Source organism: Aedes aegypti, chromosome 2 (genome assembly GCF_002204515.2).
Source record: "Aedes aegypti strain LVP_AGWG chromosome 2, AaegL5.0 Primary Assembly, whole genome shotgun sequence".
Taxonomy (NCBI): Eukaryota; Metazoa; Arthropoda; class Insecta; order Diptera; family Culicidae; genus Aedes; species Aedes aegypti.
Window position 1 is genome coordinate 422,495,737 of NC_035108.1, and position 27,531 is coordinate 422,523,267.

Sequence of the window (27,531 nt, forward strand, 5' to 3'; positions counted from 1 at the left end):
TCGGTTTAACAGCACATTTTATAGCGTACATCGTCCCAATCGGAACTAGGAAGCGTGCTGCGGCGTTTGCGTTCGAAGTTTTCCGCCGGGCGGAAATTCACATCATACATATACTTTCCCGTGGATCCGTCGGCTGTTTTTTGTTATATACCGAGTCAAGCTTCCCTCAACCGGGTGATTTTCCCTCGGGGAAATGGAAATCGCGGCCTCTGGAACAACAATCGGAGGATATTGGGTTCCGGTACATTTGCGGCATATTTCAAGTGTCCGTGTCAAGGCAGATATTCGGCGCGCGCTCGGTTCTACTCCGTTGTTTGTGTGTGTGCGTGAGTTAAGGTCGATTGTACGACACTCAATTTGATTACTTTTTATTATAATAATCATTACACAAACATTCAATTGAGTGAACGTGTTAACCGGTGGATGAAAATGGGAAAACGCTGAATGTGCAGGGGGAGGAGTTGGAGACGGATGGTGCTAAATGGAAATTGTCAACCGTCCCGTAACGGAGTTGCGGACAGCTTCTGAAGTGCAGACTCCGAGGAGTGAGTGTCATTATCGCTTGGTGAGCCGCGGCAGTTGGTTCAACATTTGTGGAATTTAGTGTTTCCCTTCGGAACGCGATTCGAAGGAAGTTTGTGCACAGTTGGAAAGTTTGTTGGCAACGATCAGCGACGGGATATGATAGGACGATAACTCGACGTGACTGTGCAACTGTGTGCATTTACCTGCGGATATTCTTCGCTATCGTACGAAGCCAGCACATATGCTCGAAGAAGTTTTCTGGTGACATTGCAGATAGTTTGCTACAATTGTGAACGACGAAGCTCATACGGATACACTGTTTGTGATATAAGAAAACTTAGTTTACGATTTTTTGTACAGTCGAAAAGTTGGTCTGGCATGTGAAAATATGTGAACCGCTTGGAAAAGCATATGTGTGAAGTTGGAGAAGAAACTTGTTTGTGAGAAAAGAATTTTTATATACATACCGGTAAACCGATTCGAAATAGGATTACAAAAAGTGAATCTGAAAGACAAACGTCTGGTTTTAAAAATAACATAAAGCATTGGACAATACATATACATTTTTATGGGATTTTCTAACAAAATAATTACTTAGGCGGGCTATTATTTAAATGCCAAATCGGATAAATTTTTCACAAAACTTTATAGATAAATAACATTTAATCAAGCTTTTAAGGCCGTCGTTCGTTTTGATTGATGTTGGATTTGTAGCAAACTACACTGAAACCTTTGTGAATCGACTTTACTCGATATCGACTCATGGAACCATACTAAAAAAAAAATTTCATGGTTACTAAAAAACGGCTCCATCCCATTACCCCGAACGCCATTACCCTGAACGCCACTACCCCGAATGGGTCAGTACCCCGAATAGTATGAGATACCGTGCAGTATCTTGTTTTGCGGGCAAAAATAGGTCTCTAATGAAAACTGGTAATTATTGGCGCGTAAAATTCGTCCGTAAAATGTTCATCATATATTTCCCTTTTATATTTCTGCTGTTCTTTCGAAATATCTTGTTGGCAACTACCTTCTTCTCTTTTTTCTGAGACAATGCCTGTTTATCAGCTTAGTGGGCACTTTCGCAGTACAAGGGTTCATTGACAAATTTCATAACACCAAAAATAGCCATGAACAGCTGCGTGATCACCGGTATTTGGACTTCTTGATGGTGTTCGTATTTCAATTTTGTTTTTAAACAAATATTTACCTTTTTATGAATATTGGTTGAGTCATAGCATCGTGTTGTTACAGTGATCATTCACCTCATAGCTGCAAACATTTCACCAGATATTTGCCCTTCTTTTTGAATAGGCTGTTCTTTCAAGTTTTTGTTAAATAAGCTAGTCACTAATATTTCCATATAGAAAAGCTTTTTTTTTAACCTGTATAGGCCTGAGTGAAAGCAAAAATACTGAAACCCTCACCGCTCAGCGAATTCTTAACGGATTCAAATAATTTTTTGACAGTTTACTGGCCCACATATCTTGTTTCTAAAAGTGGCCAGAGAAACTCGGAAATATTTCTGTGGCCGGAGTTATTCCTGTGGGTCACTGGGTCAAGTCGGGTAAAAAAGGGGTATTTTTTGGGACATGATAAGTTACCTTTATTTATTTGCAATGACAATCATTTTAATTTGCATAAATCATTACGATCTGATATTCAACACTATAAATGAAGAGTTTTGCACCGTTTACAATAAACCAGATGTCGCCATTCGGACGTACTACCCGTAAGAACCGGCTATAGATTTGTTGCATACTAAACCATTTCAATGCTCGAAAAGTAGAAATCAAACGTAATTGTGTACTCAAATGTGTTCCCATAAGCTTGGCACAGATGTTCAGATATAAATTGGCCACTTTATCGTTAACTCATAGTTATCCAATTCAATCGTTTCTCAAAAGGTTTATACCGATGCAATTTTCTTAAAATTCCATCATGTAGTGGCCACATTATAACCGATTCCGGAAATTATCTGTGTCTTGAAATTTGCCTACATCCAGGGGCACAAACGCATAGTACCCTTCTCACCCGACCTGACCCAGTGATCCACAGGAATAACTCCGACCATAGGAATATTTCTGCATTCCTCTGTCCACTTTTAGAAACTAGATATGTGTGCCAGTATACTGACAAAAAATCATTTGAATCCATTAAGAATTCGCTGAGCAGTGAGGGTTTCAGTATTTTTGCTTTCACTCAAGCCTATACGGGTTAAGGAATATATCATGAAGGCATTCACTGAAGTGAATCCTGCTATAATTCTAAACATAAATTTTTCTTTTATTTTATCTTCTTTTATTAAAACAGACAGGTCTCTTATGGATTTGCTCACCACTTTTCTGCCATTGTCCATCAGGTTGGTCTTTGAGCGGGTTCCATAGAACAAAACTTTTTTTTTTTTTAAGCTTTATTGACATAGTAGAGACACACAAATTTGATTTACAACTACGAATTTAAACTAGATTTTACGATAACATTTGGGGCGAAATAACAAACATTGAACAATTTCTTGGAAAAACAGAAAAAAACCAAGCGATTTAAGTGTTAAATAATATCACAGTAATTTAAGTTGTTAAGATGCCTTCGATCAATGGGTTGATGGACAGTTGGCAACTAAGAAGAAACTTTTCACCAATGCGGTTGATGAATTCATCTAGAGTTTCCATTTTTGCAATGGCGTGCAGGTCATCAGTGGGGTACCACGGGTCAAGGTTGAAGATCATCTTCAGCAGCTTATTTTGCTTCACCTGTAAACGCCTTCTATGAGACGCAGCGCAGTTCATCCAAGCAGGAGATCTATACGTAAGTATAGCTCAAAAGACGCCTTTGTATAGAAGCAATTTATTATGAAGTTGGAGGGACGACCTGCGTTTTACCAGTGGGTAAAGCGAGCGGATAAGCCTATCGCACTTGACCAATGTCTGATTGATATGCTTATCGAACTTCAGTTTGGAGTCCATAATCAATCCGAGATATTTTGCTTCTGGAGTCCACGGAACGCTGTGGCCGTTTGCTCTGATCTCGACATTTGGGAGCAGCCGAGGAGAACGATTGCGCGTAAAGTAGACTGATTGCGTCTTCGTAGGATTGATTTTTATTTTCCATTTGCGATGGAATTCCTCGATTTTATGTTGGGCTTCTTGAAGCTTTTGAGTGATAACTTGCGGGTCGCGATGGGTCACTAAGTATCCTGTATCATCTGCAAAGAAAGCATACGTGACTCCATCCACCTTGATGACGTCAGCTGTAAAGATTTTGTACAGGGTTGGGCTTAGTACCGACCCTTGGGGGACACCAAATGGTATTTCACAAGGTCTAGATAATTCGCCGTGCACTTTGACTTGGAAGCTTCTGTTTTTCAAGAAAGATAGTACCAATCTTAGGAGATAGTTCGGAAAATTGGCTTTTATCATTTTGAAGACAACTGCGTCCTGCCACACGCTATCGTAAGCTTTCTCAACGTCGAGCATCACCATTCCTGTTGATTTCCGATCGCTGAAGACTTTTTTGATGGCTTTAGTTATCCGAACCAGCTGATGATTTGTTGAGTGTGCCTTCCTGAATCCAAATTGTTCGTTTGGAATTATTTCATGATTTTCAAGGTGTCGATTCAACCTGGCTAAAATGATCCGTTCCAATATTTTACTCAAAGTACTGAGAAGACTTATTGGACGATAGTTTTCAGGTTTGGTGATGTCCTTATTTGGCTTTGCGATAGCTATCACCTGAGCATGTTTCCACTGTTGCGGAAAGTAGCAAAGCTTTATGCATGCATTAAAAATTTTTGTCAAATAGACAAGGCCTTTACGTGGTAATTGTTTCATACAGATGTTCTTTACGCCATCCATCCCAGGTGCTTTTCTTGCTGCCAGCCCCCGAATAATGCTGTTTACTTCCTTCGGTTTGGTATACGTAGTCCAGTCGTCGTTGACTTGTTGTTGCGCCTCAACATCAGCTATTGCTTCTTCCACTTCGCTGTTAATAGTAGGGACACCAGGCAATGAATTATTGTGTGCTTCGGAGAAACATTCCGCTAGTACCCGCGCTTTCTCCGCAGGCGATATCATCAAACTACTATCAACTTGTAGGGGAGGATTATATTTCACTTTGTTTCTCAAGTGCTTGGAAATTTTCCAAAACTTCTTACCTCCTTTGACTAATTCTTGGACTGTATTGTCGAAGTTCCTGTAACGAATTTTGGCAAGCTCATCTTCGATTCTAGTGTTCAGTGACTTGACAATCAGGCCTAAAGCAGGATCCCTTGATCTTTGGAAATGACGCCGTCTGCAGTTACGGAGTCGTATAAGCAGTTTGATACAGTCAGGAACGATGATTTTAACAGGGTTTGGAGGACTGACCAGCGGCACTGAGCGATCTTCTGCTTCTGATATAACTGTTGTTATATTGTTGATTGCTTCGTCAATGTTTGCTACACTGTGTAGGTTGTTGATTAACTCCGAGGAGAGATCAATTTTTGAGTTGATTACATTTTTGAAGAGGGACCAATCGGCCCTTTGGTAGCAGCGAACTTGTGTGTTTCGGACGACGACACTGGAACCGGTATTAAGTTCGAAGATTGTTGGAAGATGATCAGATGAGAGATCGTGATGAACTATTGGAACTTTTAACTATTAACAAGGTTGTTAGAAAGCACGAGATCCAGGACTGAAGGTCTTCCTGTACCACTCGGGATGTATGTAGGACTCTGAGGGGCGTGTACATAGAAGTTTGAAGACTGTATTAGACCTGCCAGCGTGTTACCAACTGTATTCACTCTGCTGCAGTGCCACATACGATGCCTTGCATTGAAATCTCCAGCGATGACAAATGCCTCGGAACGTCTAGTAAGTGTTTTGATGTCGTGTTTGAACTTCAGTAGTTCGTCTTTCGACCGGCTGCCCGCAAAATATGCTGCTATTATGTCAATACTTCCGATGGTCGAATGAAGACGAACCCCGACAGATTCAATGATTTTGGTTTTTAAACAATTGAGCATATTGTAGTCGATTCCATTCCTTATCAGAATTGCTACACCGCCTCCGCGGTCTGCCACTGAGTTAGAACGATCCATCCGAATGCATGAGAAGTTGGGTATGAAGAACGATGCATTGGGCTGTAACCATGTCTCCGTCAGGATTGCAATATCTACTTCATGCGACTGAATAAAATTCGACAATTCCAGGGTTTTGTTGCGAACGGACCTTCCGTTCCAGTTCATTACTTTAACTTTCTGTAAGCTAGTGAATGTATAAATACTTCGCCATAAGCTCCTGTAGAGCGAAAAATTGTTCTTCTCTGGAAGTACATCCCCTAAAACGGTTGAACATTTCTCTAGCTAACCCGAGAAACTCAGAAAGGGTGAAGAGATTGGTGTTATTTCTCTCGGTAGTCATGTTAGCAGCTTCTGGTCTCATTTCCGATGTAGTAGGGCGAGAGACAACTTCGGCAAACGACCGGTTTTGGGTCACCCAGCTCGAAGTAAACTTACACGGAGGATTAATCGCCTGGCCACCATTTGGGTTTTGACGAGATACACTGCTCACTTGTCGTTTGATAAACTCCAGCCGATAAGGACATTCCCTGAAACTTGCTGCATGATTTTGACCACAGTTAGCACATTTGATGTCTTTGTGTGTTTTGGATATGCTTCCACCCGATGCTTTTTTAGGAATGGTGCAATCGCCAGATGTATGCTGCTTACCGCATTTAACACAACGCAGTTGCATGTTGCAGTGACGACTACCGTGGCCAAAGCGTTGGCAACGAAAGCATTGGAGAATATCGTTTACTCTGCGTGTCCAGTGTCTCCAGCTGACTACAACGTTGAATAGGTACTGGACCTCCCTCAACTTGTTGAGCTTAACTGTACCTTTAGCGAAGTTTAGTACGTAGAGTACATTACTGTTATCCCTTGTTTTATACAGCAACTTAACTTCTCGGGGAGAGATGTTGTTCTTTGCCAATTCCGTTTTAATTTCTTCTATGTTATAAACAGGGAGACCCGAAAGAACGATTTTCACTGATGCATTATCACGAGTTGCATGCGTGTAGAATTCGGCATTTAATTGTTTGAGTGCCTCTTGGATGTCAACAAACAGTGAACTACACTTTGTTCGAATTTGAACTGCTCCTTTCGAATTTTTCAGCACGAACTTTCCGTCGCCGTTCAGTTGATACAGCAGCTTGTTAATGTCCTGTACGGACATCTTCCATACGGTGATAGGAGGACAACGAGCAGAATTTGTTTGAATGTTCTGGCTCACATTCGTCATCTCGTTCTCGACGTCATCAATGTTGTTTTGCTGCACCAAGAGCTCGAAACTGTTTCGCAGTGGAATTGATGGACACACTTGTGCTGGACCACCAGAGTTCTCCGATTCCAAAACCGGGAAGTCGGACATAGATGCACTACGGGAGCGATTTAGATGAGGTTCCACCACCGGTACCACTATCTGATCGGATGAGTCGGTTTGCAGCGTTGAGGTTAGCTGCGCTTTTGTTTTTCCTTTATCGTAGCTACGACGTTCCAGAATACTACTTATTTTGCGGACGCCACTCCGACTACCGCCGTCGGAGGGTCCGGAAGGCACACCATCAGCTTTTATGGTTTTCCCCATGAACGACTGGGGTAACCATTGGCCAAACGAAAATTATTATAATTGATTTGTGATGTGAAACGATGAAATGATGTTTATCGCTCGACAGCTGTCAGTTAACTCTAGAACAAAACTTGCAGCGACTATCTCAGGGTGATCTTCCATTACCATCGTTTAAGAAACGAAATCTTTAAGAAGAGCTTAATCAGGTCCGTCACACTCGGGCTCAGATTGGGTACCACTTCTAGTACTGCATTTGGTCCCTCGGTAGTGCAAAAGGTACCCAAGTTTGACAGATCGCAGTACACTTTGAACGGCATTCTAGATTACCTTACGAACCATAAAATTTTGGGCAACTGCAAGGGACATGGAGGTCTTTAATTTGTCTTTGGCTTAATGCTAGTAGCCCGACACCTACAAAAATGAATAAAGGAATAATGGCGTTCGGGGTAGTGGCGGTCGGGGTAGTGGCATTCGGGGTAGTGTCATAGAGTCAAAAAAAAACTACATGTCACCGGGTCTAATTTTGATTCATAGGAGAACAGGTTAAAAAGGAGTTTTCGTGGTTTCTTAAGTAAAACAAATTTTTAGTGTAATCAACAAAAATATATTTCAACCCATACATGTTAGAGAGGTTTTAGAAACTTATTTTTATCAAGAAAACTATAATTTATCATCATAAACATAGTTATATTGTTTAATTTGTGCCACAAATTCGTAACAATTAAAACTAGGAAGTACCGTTTTGATTCATATTACGGACACTTAAGGCCTCAGTGAAGTATAGCTTATCAGAAATCATATAAAATAAATCATTCTGTATGATTTCTCCGCGTATTCAAGCCTTCAAAACATTAAACTTTCGAATGGTTGAAGATTTTGATCCCGCAGCATAGATAATTTTAAATAAATGAAAATATGTGGGCTTTTCATGATTCTTATTCCGGACGTTTCCTTACTTGTGCCTCATATTTCGGACACTGTGATTCAAATTCCGGACAGCTCATGAAAATCATAAATAGAAAAGTCAAATCATCAATTGAAATCGTGAAATCACTAAAGAGACATCTAAGCCTGTTGGGCATTATAAATTTGCATAAATATTTATGGAAAATGCTTATTAAAACGAGCCTTGAAAGTGAGAACTTTTGAACGGAAAATATTGAAACATTTCGTGTGAAATGTTTCTTATACAAAGTAGAGTATCCGGAATTTGAGGCTGTCCGTAATATGAATCAAAACGGTACCTTCATTTAACAAACTTTGGGTATACTATATATTTAAATAAATTTTAAGTGGATATTGGTCTTAGAAGCCGTCTGATTGTATTGCTGCAAAAATTTCGAAAAATCGCTTGGAAAACGACGGAGATATGCATTGTCAAAGTTGGATTCTTAGCTTTTTCTGGACCCTTTGTAGTAAGCGTAAGTTTTCATCTCCTTGGTAGTAAAAAACTTGAACTTTTCCAACAAAAAATATGTTTTTCAACACACACCTTTAAGAAGTTTTCTAGATCTTCAAAATTTAACTCGCTTGTGGTGACCAATCGATCAAATTTTCAGCGCGAACGGCTGGCCGGTTCTCCAGGTTTGTGCTCCTGAAAATTAGAAGTTTGGCTTCGATGCATCTTCACCTTAAAAATGATGTGTAAGTACAACCCATGATATACGGAAGTTATTTGATTTCTGACTGCTTTATATACGCATATGCCAGAAAAGGCTAAATAGCGTGCCACTATAATACTAAGATATAATCTTGCTTTTCTACACCACTAATGCCAATATTAGACCATGTGAGAAAAATCAGTTGTTTTCTACAGATTTTCGGGCGATTGTTTTGGGTTTTAGAATACGAAGCTAGAGAGCTTTCTGGTTCGAAACCAAGCAGCTGCTACACTAAGCAATAAGAATAGTCACCAAATTACAAAAGTTTATACAAGAGACCAGGCCTGTCACCTCATTTTGTGCGGAACGCAAAGTGCTTGGAATCCCTTCTTATAAGTAGCCCTTCTGCTGCTCTGCTAATATGAGGTTTGAATGGTCGAAGGCTAATTATTACAACTTAAGATTTTTCAAATTAATGTTATTTTATTATTCAGATTTTTTACATTAAAATTTCATCCTTTGCAATTTGCTTGATTTTTTTGATGATTGAATACTAGACCTATTCATATTTTCAAAAATGTCTGGAAACTCCCCAGTCAACCAATACTTTGATTTTTCATTGCAAAATGAACTTCTGGCCAATATTTCACTAAATTTAGAGTAAATTTAGTTGTGCTTCAAATCAATTATGTGTTTTTGGGCTATTTTCAAGCTTTAAAAAATCATAACTACCGAACGAAACATCAAAATTTATCGGAAATACCTCTACATAGTAGTTTATCCAATTCTACGAACTTTTACCCAACACGATTTTATGATTGGAGCAAGTTTTAACATAGTTTGGTTGAGGTTTGTATCTCGAGGTTCTTGAAAATCTCTTTTTCCGGGAAGTGTTTTCACTAAAAATCATGCCTGCATGAAAATTTCGGATTTTTTATTTTCAGACATGATGACTATGCATATCTAAAAGTCAATTCCGTTCAAAGCTACCATTTATCTTACGAAAATAAATTGTAAAAACTAGGCACATTTGTAAATCCACTGTGGGTGAGCCAAGATCACGACCGTGAGCTTCAAAGAATACAAAAAATGAACACGTTAGCACTGCCTTTTCTCAGTCGATGATGATGATTGTTTTCAAATCGTTCTAAATGATCAGTGAAATGCGAAAAAAACAATCATAACTCGGAGAGAAAAAGCAATGCTAACTTGTTCAATTCATTCGTTTTCGGTACATGTGTCATGCATGATTTAACTATCATCAGGTTGCGATGCGGGCTCGATCTTTGGGCATTTATTGTAATTTATTGCCTTGAGCAACATATAAGCTGTTGATGATCAATAAATTCATAAATGTATTATGTTTGATTCCCGTTGACTACGGGCCTGAAAAAATAATGCCAATGGGTGTTTTATATACCATGTATATTGAGAAAACGTTAATTTCTGGGTACTGTGGAGAACAAATTTGGATCAAACAATGTTAAAACTCAATTTAATTTTATTAGCGTGTTCGACAAACTTTAACAGAATAGAATTAGCTTTCAAATAGTGGTAATAGCAAGTGGTTTTGATTTTCCACATGCTAGTTATGATTTTTCAAACCTTGAAATAAGCCCAAAAACACATTTTCAACTTGAAGCATACTGAAATCTTTATCAAATGAGCTGAAAATTTGACCAGACATTGTTGTTGGCATGAGAACTCCGAATACTACTTGACCGGTAGATATCCAGACATTTTTTTAAAATATGAACAGGTCTATTGAATACGTTTTATACACAAAACATAGCTAAATTGTTTGAGTATGATATGCCAGAAATCCCTCAAGTAACTTTCTTTACTTTCAAATGGACATACAAATGTTGTCGAGCTTAAGGCAAAGAAATCAATTTTATTGAATCATCCTCCTTAGCATGCATTTTGTACAAGAGTAAGATAATAACAAATATTTGACAGATCTAAAGGCATATTGATATCTTGTAATGTTTTACATGGGATTTTAAAATAAATTTCACAGAAAACTTAGGCAGGAGTCTTACAAAATGTTTATAAGATTATCATTGAATTCAGGAAATTATCCTGTGAGAGGTTCTCACACAATCCTTCATTAATTTATTCTGAGCAGAACAGACATATCCAGATTCTAGAACAGAATTTAAAAATGTGTCTTGGGTGGGGTTCTGACCAAATTATAAGGACTGCGCTAGATTCTCACAAAATTTGGTGTTTCATGATTAGAAAACAATGGACATGATTTTCAAATAATGCCTGATGAGATTCAGACAAATTCCTATGAAAATTTCCTGATGGAATTTTGCGAATGTTTCTTATAAATCCCTGTACAAAATTCTGTCAGGGTTCAGGGCAGAATTTAAAAAAAATAATCTGAGAACAAATCTCACACTATCTTCGGCAAGATTTTGACTCAAATAAATAGGTTTTTTTATGTTTAAAGAAACAATGAAATCATTGCATTAAAATAATTTGGCCTGCGCACATTATTGATTTTAAGATTTGGCCCGTGATTAAAAAAAGGTTAGACAGGCCTGCATTAGAGTAAGGTGGGGCAAAAGTTTAAACTTAGTGGGATAATGAATGTTTCCAGAGAAACTATAACAGTTGAAAAGATTTATTTCACACAGTGAACCCTCAACGAATTGGCTACAATCTTGCTGAACCAACTTAGGTCAAAATAATTACCCATTTTTAGTTATAATAATTTTAAATCTGATTGTCTTAAGCGAACTTTTGTCACACCGGTGGAATAAGAGTTCGAATCTAGTGTGAAGCAAAAGATAGCTGAGGCAAAAATACACTCCTAATTTGCACAAAACATGTTAATTGAAATTTACTCAAAAATAGGAATGCAATATGTACAACGTAACTTTTCATGAATTATAGCTTAATTGCTTATTAGGGTTATTTGATTATACAAAATGCAGCGAAGAATATTCTTATAATTATTATATAATGAGGCAGATGAGTGAAATAGAAAAATAATGTTATTTATATGGAGCACAACCTTACATGGTTATTTAATTATCATTAACATTCTTCATTCATATAATATATAATATGCTAATATTCTCTTAAATAGATGCACTTTTCCCTGCAGCCATTATGTGGTAAACAATATTGGTTTAACAAATTCAATGGTTGCATAAATATAATGATTTTTGCTCGATATATTTTTGTAATTGAAAATGCAAAATTTTCAAACTTTGTCAAAAAATAATCCAAGGGTGCTGGAAATTATTTGAAAACTGCCTCTTTCTACACTTCTCTTGCACTGTAAGACCCATATAAACACGTCTTTGATCCGTCCAAAAAATATTTTTTGCGATTCCGTTGCAAACCAATCAAGTTTTCATTGATGAGATACACTACATAATAGCCTGCTTTTCCTACAAAAAAAAAAACAATGCTGAAAAGTGCTACTTTTCAGCACTGTTTTTGGTGCTGAAAAGTAGCACTTTTCGATGCTGTTTGGAAGGCGTCAACCAAATATCCCAGTCTATTCTGCCATACTTAGCATCTGATTTTATGTGATGTGTGATCCAGATACAAGACTGGTGATGTTGTCGGCGCGATAAAAAGTTAGAATAAGTTTCTCGCCGAAGTTAGATTTTTCTCAGAATCTATGCGAGATACCTAACTTCGGAAGTGGTGCATTCGATTCGCATCCGGATGCGCTCTAATACGCCCTACTTCCGAAACAGGGTATCTTATATGGATACCGAGAAAAATCCATTTTAGGCGAACTGCATTTTCAGACAGATCCGACAATACTTGTTTGGGAACGGATCGTCCAGCGTTCTAAGAGGTGACAGAAGAACCCGCGACTGTACGCATCTGTTCTGTCACCCAGTAGGGAATATGGGTCTGTATGAAGTGAACGAGAACATTTGTGACGTTCGTAGATACTACTAGGTCGCAGCCTACGCGATTGAAAAATACTGAAATGATATGTGTAGGGATGTACGCCCACGTGGTTTCTGTTGAAATGTTTGTTTGTGCTTTTGGAAATGATCCAGCTTAAATGGATTTTTCGTAATAGCAAAAAATGTTGTATCCAACTCGTTGCAAAACTCGATTTTTTCAGCACTCGTTGTATTTATCCAACTCGGCGAGCCTCGTTGGATAAATGTACAACTCGTGCTGAAAAAATCATCATTTTGCAACTTGTTGCATAAATAACTATTGTCGAACAGTTGTATTTGCAGGGCCGGATTTACAAATGTAGGGGCCCCATGACCACAATTTTGTGAGGGCCTTTCATCCAGGGAACTTTTTTAATGTTATAGAATGGATCAAAAATCATCGCGAGATCATAACGGACGTCCTCATCCGTGCCAACCGCCCCGACATTGTAGTCTACGACAAAAGGATGAAACGAGTTACACTCATCGACATCGCTGTACCGCTGGACCACAATGTCCAATCAACGTTCTCTAACAAGATAGCGAAGTACCACGACTTGGCGGAGGAGTTGGAGCAGATGTGGCACCTAGAGGACGTCCGTATAGTTCCGGTAGTCCTCTCAGCGACCGGAATTGTCCCGAAATCTCTCCTAAGGTCCCTAGACGAGCTGGAATTGACGAGCATCCAAAAAGCGGTGATTCTTGGAACCTGCAGCATAGTTAGACGGTTCCTGAACCACCATAACTGAGAAGCTCATCCAGCAGACTCATTAGGATAAGTTAAACCGACCAATGAGATCCACAGAGCCTAATCCCCTTTGGCATACAGATTGCCCGGGGTAGGTGAAAGTTTCCAGCATTTTTTGCTGAGGTGCCAAAACTCTATAATAATAATAACACAGACAAACAGACGTAACACTTTGAACAAATCGCGATCAAAATCATAGTCACGAGGACATGTACGCCCAATGCTAAAATCGATGTGTTTGGCCGATGGACCAACAGATGGCGGTAGTGTGTAAACGTCAAACACGAACAAAAACGATGCGAGCGCTGCGGGTGGTGGATTGGCCACCTACCGTATATTTGAATCGGCCGTTAAAAAGGTGGTCGATGGACATCGGTGAGAGTGTGACGTCTGTTTGTCTGTGATAATAATAATAATTCCTTGCAAATGTATTGAAATGCCCAATTAGCAATTAATTGTTTAGACGTATTTCAAACTGATGTTGGTAATACCCTCTCAGATTTTAATGCAACTTTCTGGACATTCTTTCCATGACTAACTAAGCCACTTTGCATACTGTTTTTTTTTCCAAAAGTTACCTGGGCTACCTTTTGGAAAGGGCAATACTTTTTACCCGATTTAAAAAAATATAATCGAAAAATTGCAACTCTTACAAAAAGTGTTGTATAGATAACTTGTAGATAATTGTCTAAATTTTTAAATAAACATACTGAAAAAAAGCTCATTCGAGGCCCACACTAAAAAAACAAAAACTTTTTCTTGTCTTAAGGTGAAGATGCATCGAAGCCAAACCTCGAATTTTCAAGAGCACAAATCTAGAGAACCTGACAACTGTTCGTACTGAAAATCTAATCGATTGGTCACCACCAGCGAGTGACTAGTGAGTAGCATTTTCAGCACAAATGGTTGTCTGGTTCTCTAGATTTGTGCTCTTGAAAATTCAAGCTTTGGCTTCGATGCATCTTCACGTTAAATAAAAATTTTTAGCGTGTCATTTTCAAACAACACTAAACAAGTAAAAGTCACAATTATCTCAGAATTCAATAAAGCTCAATAAGCCAGTCAATTTTGTCTAATCAGTTTACAATTGCAAATTTTGCTATAATTGTATGTTTTGCTCTCTTATTTTAAAATTATTTTGTTATTTACCTTTAGCTGGGTTAGGCCTCAGGTGTTTGTAATATTAAACAAAACGGTATATCTTAGCTATCTTAAATCTTTGAATGTAATTCAAATAAATTGAAACCTTTCCTAAGTTTTTAATTGCTCTTGCAAGTTTGATTTTAAGACGGGGTTGGTGGTCTAATGGCTACCGCTTCTGCTTCATATGCAGAAGGTCATGGGTTCAATCCCAGGCCCGTCCCTTTCCCTCAAACTTTGTACTTGTATCTTTCACTTGCTTCTATCTTCCACGCTCAATCTATCACACTCAAACCCTACTCGTTCATAGCAAACGCTAGAACCAGAAACGGACAAGAAACCGTTTCCCTCCGCTTCACTCTATCATCATTATAGCATGCCTTTCCTTACGCCTGATACATAGGCAGTCTGCTAGCCAAAGAGCAAACCTCTCTGCCATGCCTTTCCACCAACCCATACACTCCCGCATAAACTGGCGTGGACGCAGTGGTATATACGGTCTACGTGGGAGTCAGTTTAATGCATCATCAATTCTTCCCCCTTCCCCTCATTGGTCCGCATTCTGACGTGGCAGGCGCCATTGTTGCCTAAAAATAGAAAATCACCAGTACTTATACACTGAGAGTGTCTGTTAATCCCATGATTCCTTGTTAATCCTTGTTTATCGGTTGGTTCTTTGTGTAAGTGCAGCTTATCTGGCGATATTGAAGTAGCAACTACGGGCGGCCAATCAAGCTCAAGCTCAAGCTCTTGTTTGATTTTAAATATTTTTCACAATAAAATAAAAACGATATTTTTGATATCGACTCGAATACTTGAGAGAAGTAAGTGTTTTCGTTTGGAGAATGTTTGATGAGCATGATATCATTGTAATTTTAAAAATTGAGTACTCGTTCACTTGTATTTTTCAGTATTTTCGTTTGAGCATAGATGACCGTACGTAGTTGCTACTCCGTGATTGGCCAGAACAATCGAAGTTGCACAGAGATTTAATGAATGGGGCTTGGGATTAGCTTACCATTCTCAATGTGCATGAATCGAGAGCTCAAATTTAAACAGTCAATAACGGCGCCAGCCATGTCCTTAAAGTCATCGGGGAAGGGAAACAATGTTAGTTAGACAACCGTTGTGACTAGAGACCGAGTATACCTCTGCATCTCCACAGTTGTCATGGATAGGATATTGGGATAGTGGGATAAGGTAAAGATCTGGGAGTTGGTGATGCGATTCATGATATAATCATGCCTAATCAGATTCGCGATATAATGCGATTGTCAGCATTGTACGCCGAACAAGTGTTCGTCACTCGCCCACGGAAGAGCAAGCGACACGGTCAATAGATCAAACACTACTAACGATCCGCGGCGCTTTTGCATTTCACACGCGCGACATGTTTGATCCTGCCCTCATCGCCCGCCCCCGCAGGAGCAAGCGTCAAGGTCAAAGGATCAAACACAACTCACTATTGAATTTTTTAAATCTCTTTTTATAAAATAAACTTGATTTTCAACATAATCGAGAATTTTTTAAATTTTTACCTTGGTCATATCCAAATACTTTTGAAGATATGTCCAAATAAAAAGAAAAAAAAAATATTTTGTGAGTTATTTTCGATACAGTTCTTATTCTCAGTTAATGGAGGTAATATAATAATATATGAAATGTTTTTCACAGAACATGGTGGTAAATCGGAATGAGTATTCACTAACATTGAGGTCATCTGATAAAAGCTTGGGATCAGCACCCAAAGTGTGTATCAATCAAATATTTGGGATCGCTTACATTGTATACATGAAAATGCATTAGTTGCAACTTTCAATTAGATTCCCTATGACTTATTTAAGAGTACTCATAAACTCATATTCGACACAAAGGGGGATAAGGTTTGGTATGGCCAAAGACCACGATCCTATCAAATTAAAAAAAAAAACTTTGTATAAGAAGTGGTCTGACATTCCTGAAAACAAAATCAATCACACACTTTGAATGCATACATATTAATTTCATGTTAAAAGTACATTCAATTTTCAAACAAGTTTTGCTGTTTTCCAAAAGTTTTTATATTTACGAAGTTTCATCTTTTTATATATAGAACCATAGAAACGAAAGCGAAATAATATCGGATTGAAATCTATTGACCTGTGTTTGACATCAATAGAAGTGAAAATGCGACATTGACATCCGAAAAGTCGAATTAACAAAAGAAAATCCATCCAAAGTAAGGAGAATCAATTAGAACAATGGAACAGTTGGCTCATTTCGTGACGAAATCCTTCGAGTACAACAACAGTCGAGTGTTGGACATCCTCGACATGAGAACCATCGGCAGCGGGGGTGGAAACAGTCGGGCTGGATTGGGAGAGGATTTCCACAGTCGAAGCTCCGACCCGGAACTGATGTCGAACAACAGCAGTAGTGTTGCTAGTGTTGGTGAAAATGGCGACCTCGAGGAGGAAATCCACAGCCACACGTTGGCACAGAGACAGAACTCGGTGGGGTCAGGCGGTGGGGAGAATGACGATGAGGAATCGATCGATATCGAAATTACGGACTTGTCGTACAGTAGTGCTGGTGGAGCTAATGCCATGATGAATGGTGTCGGCGAGAGCGATAGAGTCAAACCGATTTCCTCGGTATCTTCGTCGGTGGTTGTGAAAAATGCATTCGGTTCCGGAAATGGAAGCGATAATAATAATGACAGTGTCATCAGCAACAGAAATGAAACTAGTGTTATTCGAAAGCATGATAATAAGTTGCTGATGATTGGACGTGATAATTCAAAAGATGAAGAAATGGAGTTAACTAGAACATCCATTACAAATAAGAAGCATGTTCCAAAGAATTGGTTGATTGCTGACTTGGTGGAGGAAAAACAAGGTAAGTTATATTTCGATTAGATTACAAATAAATGTAATTTAAAACAAATTAGATATTGAAAAATATGTTGGAAACAGGTTCATCAACCATATTATGGTTCTAAAACAAAACAAACTTCATTGTGCTTTACAGATATTTAAAAAAAATGAAAACATTTAAATTTTGGCCTGGTTTTTATAATGGCATAATTTTTACTAAATTCTACGGTGTACTTCATTGGAACTGTACACAAATTTCATTTCAATTTTTCATAATCCGCATCTAAACAACGGTTGGGTCGAACAAAACTTCGAATGCTCAAACGTCTGAAGGACAAAACGATTCCCCGTAGAAACATTGGCGGCTTTAAAACCTAGTTGCGGTAAATCAAAATTGCGCGTTTCGTCAAATCGTTCGATGCGGATAAGTTTACAATTGAGAGCAGCTACAAGATTTCCGAGTAATGAATTCATGAATCACGTATTCCAGTATTCAAGTGGTGAAACAGTCGAAGCCAAAATGTCGGTCGCCGGAGCATGTTTTCAGGGAATATCAAAAATTTTTCTAGATTTCGGAAACAGAACCATCGATTCTCAAATTATGGTAGCTCTTTACCGCGGTTTTACCTCCTACATATTGTTCCGGATAGTCAGTTCTCCGAAGGAAGTACCCACTATGTAGGTGTTTCCGAAACATAGCTTGTGATCCATCAAACTTCATGAATTTACAAACCAAGTCCATAATTCAAAAATACTGATCAATTTTTCCCCGGTTTACGATACTATTTTTTATGCATAAAAAAATCAATATTGGGGCCCAGATAACCATAGTGTAAATGCACACCTATTCAGCAAGACCAAGCTAAGGGTCGTGGGTTGTAATCCCACCGCTCGAGGATCTTCTTGGGTTAGACATTTTTCGACTTCTATATAAGCATAGACTATCTTCATACCTGCCTTACAACATACATATATATTGTAAATACAAAAACGATCAAACGGCAAAGAAAGCTCTCAGCTATTATCTGTGGAACTTCTCATCAAGAACACTAGGCTGAGAAGCAAGCTTTTAACATTTGAGAGATAAAGCCAGATAAAAGAAAAAAAAATAAGAAGTTAGAGATAAATTGTAAAAATCTTTTAATAAAATTCTCGGGATACCGACAGACGAAATTTTTGGAGGAGTATCAATAAATTTTAAGAAAATTCTAGAGCTGTTGTAGATGACATTTTTCAAGGAATGCTAGGAAAGCTTTCTGGAGACAGTTTTAAACTTCTTGATATAATACTTCTGAGAATTTTAAAAAGTTCTGATGATATGATTAAAGAGATCTTTCAATTCCTGGACTGGAGAATCCCTGAAAAAAAAAATATCATCACAGTTCTGAAAAGTCCTATGATATTTAACTAACCATCAGAAAAACATTGTAAACAAAATAAGTTATTGAATCGAAAGTAATTAGCAAATCATTAGAATTATCTATCATTAAATTGTTCGGTCGAAAACATTGATATTTTTTTCATTCCGAGCAATTTTTACAGCTTCACCAAAAATGTATTTCACATATAACATTGAGTAAAACTGGTGTCGCTAACTTTGCTAAACATCCGAGTTTGCTGAGTTGTCGGCAATTTAATTGGTTAGGATTGATTAGAACTATGCTAAAAACGTAGTAGGACTGTCAGCTGGTTGAAGATAATAGGTCTTGTTCCAACTACATTAGTAGCAGTTGACGATCAGATCTCGTTCAGTATAGACGCTTTCTATTGGATCGGAGGCTTTGCACAAAAGATTTGGTTAACAGTGGTTATATATTGTGTTGGAAACAAAGTGAAACAATAGCTAGACAATGGACGATCTCATGAAGAATAAGCTGATGTTCAGATTTCCGGATGGTGCTCCCGGCCCAAGCGTCGTGGAAATTGCGCGTTTCGTCATATCGTTCGATGCGGATAAGTTTACAATTGAGAGCAGCTACAAGATTTCCGAGGAATGAATTCATGAATCACGTATTCCAGTATTCAAGTGGTGAAACGGTCGAAGTCAAAATGTCACCAATTAAAGCTCAACAATAAAAAAATCAAATTTTCTTTGCTCAGTCTAGATTTGGAGAATGCTTTTGACAAGGTTTGCCATGAACGTTTGTGGGAAATCATGCTTAAGTTTGATATACCGCAACAAGTCGTAAACTGCATTAACAGCTATACAGCCGTTATACGCATAAATGTCCCATGTTCCAAAATATGAAACCGAGAAAAACGCGATTAAAGATTTTCGCACATTTATGCTTCATTTTGGTGAAGGTTATGACAAATTTGAAAAATTTCTTCATAATAATATGAGGCAATGGGTGTTCTTTATAGTCAAAAATTTGTTTTAGCGAAAAAATTTGAATTTCGCTATTAAATTCAAAGTGGGACGGTTATGCCTAGAAATACCGCGTTTTGGGGGAATTTCTACGCTTAAGAGTCCCACTAATTGTAGCAGACCGAATTAGACCAATCACATTGCTATTGATGGGAACTTTGACGAGAGTTTTATACCGAAAATGGAAGATGTGTATTGTAAAACCAATGTTGCGGGTCCAAACGAAGGCTCATGTGGCATGTAGCAAAGTAGAGCCGTATATGAGTATAATATAACAATAACGTAAAATTTCAAAATCATGCACGGTGCAGTATTGACAAACAGCTTTGAACTTCTATTTATAAGCAAGGATTTGAACATGGTATAAACCTCAAATTTTGTGAGGATGCTTGAGATATATCACCAGACCAGATTTCATCACCAAAACTCGTACCAATTAGCTCATATGGTTGAAATAATTGAATTTCTGTTAGATATCATTGAATTCCTTAGGAAATTGCATACATTTAGGCGTTTTCCGCGTAATTCTTGAAAATTAACTATTCGTTATTTATATAAATATTGCATTGTTAAGAATTTGGCAAGCATATTCGGATTCAGGAAGCTAAAATTTATTATGTAGAGTTGTCTTGAAAACTAACAACAATCGCATTGATAAGTGATCAATTTCACCTTGAAATGAGATCTCTCGATTTTTTATTTTAGAGATATTTTTTAGCGCTAAAATTACATGTGTTAGGAAATTTCGGTACATGAGCCAATGAGGCTCACCTTCATACTTGTTTTCCTGCATTCAGTTGTTTGACATTGTCAACATTATAGAAATCAGACACGAAAAACCGTGAAAAGTGATCAATTTCACCCGAAATTACGGTACGTCGAATGATCTATCTCATGGTGCATGTAGAACAACGATTCCGAAAAAGCAATACATAATTACAATACAATACACACAAACAATACACAATAGCACATAAGCGTGTTGCTTCTTCTGATTGGATGTACAGTTGTGTTCAGAATAATAGTAGTGAAAGCCGATTTTCATACAAAATGCTCAACATTGGCATGCTGTAACTTTGTTTCCATATGAGCAATCGGCATGAAATTTTGGCAGTGAACTACAAATATACTCAATTTCATTATCACATGATTTGAAAATTTTCACACTACCGGCTAAAAAGTTAAGCACCAGGTGAAATCGCTCAAAATAATAGTAGTTTTAATAATTTAAATATCTGCTGTATTTTGAGTTTTTTTAATTTTTTCGTTTCAACCATTTCCACCCAAGCTATAAATGTATAAACAAGCCAATATTTTATAAAATTGTTGCTGAACAAAAATTTACAAAAGAAAAACTACTATTATTTTGAGCGATTTCACCTGATGCTTAACTTTTTAGCAGGTAGTGTAAAATTTTTCAAATTTTCTGATAATGAAATTGAGTATATTTGTAGTTCACTGCCAAAATTTCATACCGGTTGCTCTTATGGAAACAAAGTTACAGCATGCCAAAGTTGTGCATTTTGTATGAAAATCGGCTTTCACTACTATTATTCTGAACACAACTGTATATCTCTTATTCATGCCAAATAGCTCACTATAGTTGCAAACACAATGCTCGACCCTGACAAACCATGATGAAATTGTGTTCATGTGAGAGTATAAAGTTAATTAGCCATGTAAAACAAAAAGTGATGAAATCTGATTTCAAACCACATTGGCGAATACAAAGCACGTGATGTGACTATAGAAAGTGCATGTCCCTTTTTCACAAAGGCACATGACAGCACGTTAGAAGCAATAGGTTCAGGTGATTACGTTTGGAGCATAAGTTAAGGTGCAGATGAATCGTAGCCAAACCTCAAGAGTTTAATTTTAGAGAACCAAACGATGGTTTAAGCTGTAAACTTGATCGATTGGTCTCTCGCTGGTGTTTATTCGAAAGAACCGCAGATATTTGAAAGAAGGGAGTCATTGTCACAGAGATCAAATTATCTGTTACGTTCATTATCACTACAGAAAAAGTTAATAAAAATCAAACCTTCAAAAGTTTCAACGTTAATCTATATAAATAAAAATGGAATGGTGTTCGTATGTCACAAAATGACTTGAGAACGAGTCAACGGACTTACCTTATTCTTCTATATTTGGGTTCTTCAAGTGTTCCGACGTGTTTGTGCGTAGGAAAAGTGTGCGAAAGTTTTTGAAATAGTCGGGAAAACGGAAGAAAACTAATCTGTCATTTTGTATAAGAGATCGCATTCCATTTTTCAACAGCCTACTTGATGGCAAGACGAAGTTTGCCGGGGTCACTAGTAGTACATATAAGCAAATATTGAATGAACAGCCTATGTTAAAAAGAATGTAAAATTACTGATGAATGTATTATAAGATATAATGTCAAACATCAAGTTTATGGCATTACATGAAAGAACAGCCTTCTTTCAAAAGAAGGAAAATCTTTGTTGTAAATTTAATCTGAGCATATTGCTAGAAAACACCCTCTTTTGAAAAATATATAATGTTCTTTTGCCTTAAAATGTCCATCAAACTACATTGGATTCGTGCTAAACTTCATTTTATAAAATTATTTAGTACAATTGTTGTTTTCCACTAACTTTTTCTTAACTAGAAACAAACTCTTTGCAAATAATGCTTGATTTTTAATAGGGCAAGGGTAACTGCAGTGATAGAAGATTTGGAGGGATGAACAGCGGATAGAATGATAATATCACAACGACATGTGTTACTAAAAACAACAAAATACCAGTGGTAATGTTCCTTCACTAATTATGTAGTGATGATAACCTACGATTACCTTTGATTATGCGAAAAAAAAAGTTTATTGTGCTTGAACCGTTGATCTTCTGATCCTTAGGCCCAAACCTTACCATCAACTCTACTTTGAGCCGATAATGATGAACTGCATGGTTCAAAGATGTGACGCCTTAATCATGGGTAACTGTGGTTTTCATAGAGTGCATTCGTGTTGGCAACCCTATGCGATTTGAGGGTATAGGGTGATACACTTTCAATTATTTCGCAGTGAAAATTAATTCCTACATGAAAATGATGTATGAACGATATGTTTGTAACACTTGGATGAAATAGATAGTTGGATTAGATACAAAATATAATAAGATTTTTATCGCAATATATATGGCAAACTGGAAAAATATATTGCTTTTTTCGAGATTTTTTGACTCATTACGTTAAAAGTATAAAAACACCCTAGTCTCTTCAGCAAAGTGATAGATTATCATATTAGCAACAGGCTAGTGGTATACTCGAAAAAAATTCAATGATATTTTTGGGTTTCAGGAACGAATTTCTATGGAAAGGTCCAAAAAAACACAAAATTTGTTTGATACACCTCTAAAACTTTACCAAATTGGCTCATTTTTGGACAGATAACTAGTTTCGATAAATAAGTTCAGAATTTTATGTGGCATGGAGATTCGGGAAACTTTTTTCAAAAAGTGAACAGGTCTAGAGTATATGAGTATGTGAGTCAATGTGGTTATACAGGTTGGTAAATGCTGGGCATGGCGTACCATTGGGTACCTTGTGTGCCTGAAGGAATAAAATAGACCCCTTGAGTGGTTCATAGCCTCCAATTATAAATGTTCCTGTGCTGATGTATTTTTACGGCAGGCTTGGAGGGCTTGTCACCCCTAGATTTCCGGAGGACCATTCCCCCTAATGTTTGGAGGACCATAGTGCACAGTTTAGCTTAGAGTTCTTCTCTGGCACTTGGATAATGATCAGCCGCCCCTGACATGGGGAATAGACGCTCAAGGTTTGCAGAAGCAAACCGAGAGGGGAGGGGGAAGGGGGCCTCCCTGTCAGCACATGACCGAAGTTCTCATCTGGGTTGATTACCCCATCATCTCTTAGGTTGTTCGAACCCCGGCCATTACCACGAGGAGTTAGGGATAGGGCAGTAGGTTGAGGACCACACGAAGGGGTATATTTTATTCCTTCAGGTACGCGAAGTACCAATGGTACGCCATGCCCAGTATTTACCAACCAAACGATAATGTGGCTTTCAATTTTCAATTAGTTGTAGTTTTGAAAAAAAAAATTGTTAACATGAATGCAACGTCATACCACACAAAAATACTAGCAACAGAAAAATTGTGATTAAGACATGAGCTCAGAAAACCACAAACATCAAAATATATACATAGTCAAGCAAGTTGCTGAAATTAGATAAAGTTTTCCGTCGAATGCTTCTGGATGCATCCAATTTCATTCATTTTTCAAAAAGTTTCAAGCATTTGAATTTAGGAAAAAATTCACCTAACTCAATAATTTAGCCTATCCCCTGTACAACACCTGTTTTAGAACACTATTGAGTGAAACAGGCAGTGTTCCACATGGGATGTAAAGCCAAAGAAAAGAGATGTTAAATAACAATTTGACACAGCACAATGAGTCCTATAAATGTAGGATTTTATTTGCATCAGTTTCTGGAAAATACATAGTGAGACAGATATGCGTAGAAATTCAGTAACGAGACAGTTATGCGTAGAAATTCAACAGTAGGACAAATTGACTTGGTATGCTTTTCATAGAGTGTTCGAATAAAGTATTTTTTTTATATTGTTTTTTAATAATATAGGTTAAAATAGACTTTTTGGCTACAAAAACTATAAAATGACAAAATGTAACATGGGACAATTATGCGTATAACGGGCAGTATACAAAAATGCTTTTTCTAAAGTTTTAGTAAACGGGTTTTTGATAAAGTTTTCAATCCCGGGAACATTTCCCGGGAAATGAGATTTCCCGGGATTCCGTTTCCCGGGATTTCTGTATTTTCCGGGTAGTTCTATTCAAAAAGGATTGACCATCCATTTTCAAACCAAAACGTATAATTTACTTTTCATATAATTCTAACCAATTACCTTACTAGATCACTATTTATACTAAGATATTGATTGTTTTTTTTTTTGTAATCAAATAGTTGTTGTTAAAATGGATAGCTTTTTGACGATATGTTTTTTTTTTCAAAAAAGATTATATGCTATACAAAAAGATTATATGCTATACAAGGATTTTTCGAGGGATCATCCATGAATTAAGTACGCTCATAAAGTTTTCATGGATTTAACCGTCACATTTTCCATCGTTAGACTCTAGTTGGTTTTTATTCAAGTGCTTGAAAGGTTTGATTTAATGTTGGTACAGGTCGAACTCGATTATTCGTTGTATGGATTTTTTTTCACTCCGGATAATCGAATCTTCCTTATAATCGAATCACTAAAAAAATATTAATATCTGCATTGACAGAACTTAAATATTATCTTTTTTCGTTGTTTTATTTATATAATGCAGTGACGTTGCCAGAAGTTATTTTTAGGAACATTAGGGGTCTTGGGAAGAAATTATTTTGACCGGCATACGAAACACCTCTTTTTCATACCCTTTTTTAAACTACATCCAAAGCTGCAAAACCATTCATATTGTATGTTGCAATACCAAATTATCTCAAATTTATGCATAAAATCTCAAAAACAAGAATATCAAAGAATAAACTCCGGATAATCGAGTCTAAATGTCCGGATCATCGAGTCCCGGATAATCGAGTCCGTCCTGTACATATTATTTGTTCTTCATACGATTTGTCAAGAATAATCTCCACATGGACTCAATATCATAATTTGTGTTGTTCTGAAGCCTAGCGCACACAACGAAATCAATAGATTTTTTTTGAGAAACATAAATGTATTACTTAAAGGTAGGTACCATACAAGTTTACTGGTATAAAAAAATATAACAAAAATACGAATAATTTAAAAAAAATCATCAAATTTGCATTATATTCACGATTTTTAAAATTCCCGGGATCCCGGGATTTCCCGGGAAATGGCAAATTTATTTCCCGTTTCCCGGGAAATCTGAAAACTCTAGTTTTTGACACAATCCTTTGAAATAGAGAAATCAGTACGACAATGTTGTCCTTTGTCAATGTTACTTTTCACGTTATACATTAACCCATTAATAAGACATTAGATAAAAGTTTATCAGGAATTCTGATTTTGAACAGATTTGTACGTGTTCTTGCTTTTGCAGATGATTTGACTTTGATCATTAGATCTGACCATAAAATTGATGCAGTGATGGGAAATTTAAATTATTTCCCTAAATTCGCTGGAATAATGCTGAATTTACGGAAGTCAGGTTTTTTGCGTTTTAATAATTGAGTGATAGAACCACAGAAGGTCTCTGAAAAAGATGAATTGAAAATTTTAGGTATTTTTATTGGTACCAATTACAGCAATGCAATTATGTCATAAATGCGTTTATGACATACTTGCTATAAGGCTTTCCCAAATCAACGCAATTTTTTCAATGACGAAAAAACGCAGTGATTCCGTCGTTGTGTCTCTGCAAGCACTCGTATATGATGCTATCTAGACCAACGCGGAGAAAATCGCATCGAAATCATGCCTCCGTGGCTTGGGCACGCTCGCAAAACTGTACTAGCAGCGAAACAACAACGAAATCGAGGCGATGTTTTGTCGCTGTCGCTGAAAATGAATGAATTGTGAATAATTACCAATTGTCAATAGGGGCCTTCCTTAGCCGAGTGGTTAGAGTCCGCGGCTACAAAGCAAAGCTATGCTGAAAGTGTCTAAAGGCATAAAGTATCATCGTACCTGCCACGCGATGTACGAATGCGAAAATGACAACTTTGGCAAAGAAAGCTCTCAGTTGCAATTATGACAATTGACTTAAAATCAAATGCAGCCAATTACACGGCGTAGTTAACGTCATGCGGTCGTGTCTTGTACACAATACTCACTGATTTTTTTCACTTTACACTGAAGTATTTTACTTTGAAATCCAAAATTCGGAAAAAGCTTCCAAACCAAATGACAGATCTCCCTTAAAACCTTAACGTAATGAATACTCACAATCACAGCGCCTATCATCCTATCATCTGCAAAAATCTATCGCACTGTTGCTAGAGTCAGTCCCAGAATGGACCGAAGTTGTGTCCATAGTAGTTCTACGTCAACCCCGCGGTAATGTAACAGACATTACCCACCCCAATCTTTTCTAGAAAATCTAAGAGTAGGGTCTTAAAGTCCTGTCTCAATTTAAGTTCCAAACGCTGAAGATTAGGGTAGAAACACATGTTTACTCAATTTTTTAAATGTTTCTAGTCCGAAACACGTTTTTTCCCGAACTTTGTGGTTGGACAAGCAAAATGGCCGGAAAATGGACACTCAAATCGTGATACAATATTCTACTAAGTGTTATTATGACTAAAATGTTTAAAAACATCAGTTATGTACTTTTTTAATTTGTTCAACAAATTTATTCTACTAATCATTATCCATATTTTCAGACAAACATCCCAAAGCAAAACAAGACGTTGCCTTAAACCTGGTCCGTTCGGAGACCGAACCCAGCTACAAATCATCCGACATGAGTTTGCTAGTCCGACCGAAACCCGCCTCCGAACTGCTGAAACAAAGCGTAGATCTAATCAACGGCGGTGGTCACAGCTACCCTCCACAACCACTGACACCTATCCCGCCACCCGCACAAGGGGGCAGCGAGCACGACGGCAACGGTTACCATCATCCATCGCATCGCACTCACACTGGCAACCACACCGACAACGATTCCGACACAGGTAGGCAAACGAGAATGTCTTGACTTAATCAAAATGAAAGCATGATTTATTTAATCAATTAGCACCTACCACTCGGCAAATTGCTAACCGTTCTTCAGGAAGCGCGGATTAA

At 37.5% G+C, this 27,531-nt stretch overlaps 1 protein-coding gene across 1 annotated transcript; it reads left to right on the top strand.

Moving 5' to 3' along the window:
- Positions 1–27,531, top strand: LOC110675233. The gene is made up of 4 exons (XM_021839659.1): positions 1–545; positions 16,638–17,422; positions 27,129–27,419; positions 27,482–27,531. Exons 2-4 carry the CDS (start codon positions 16,786–16,788, stop codon positions 27,529–27,531), a joined length of 978 nt encoding a protein of 325 aa, XP_021695351.1. The 5' UTR covers positions 1–545; positions 16,638–16,785.

What these genes read in the sequence shown, in the direction of transcription:
- LOC110675233 (XM_021839659.1), top strand. Translation starts at nt 16,786, where the DNA reads ATGGAACAGTTGGCTCATTTCGTGACGAAATCCTTCGAGTACAACAAC. An exon ending in CTTGGTGGAGGAAAAACAAG is followed by an intron (nt 17,423 to 27,128) that starts GTAAGTTATATT and finishes CCATATTTTCAG; the next exon opens with ACAAACATCCCAAAGCAAAA. An exon ending in CGACAACGATTCCGACACAG is followed by an intron (nt 27,420 to 27,481) that starts GTAGGCAAACGA and finishes TTAATCAATTAG; the next exon opens with CACCTACCACTCGGCAAATT.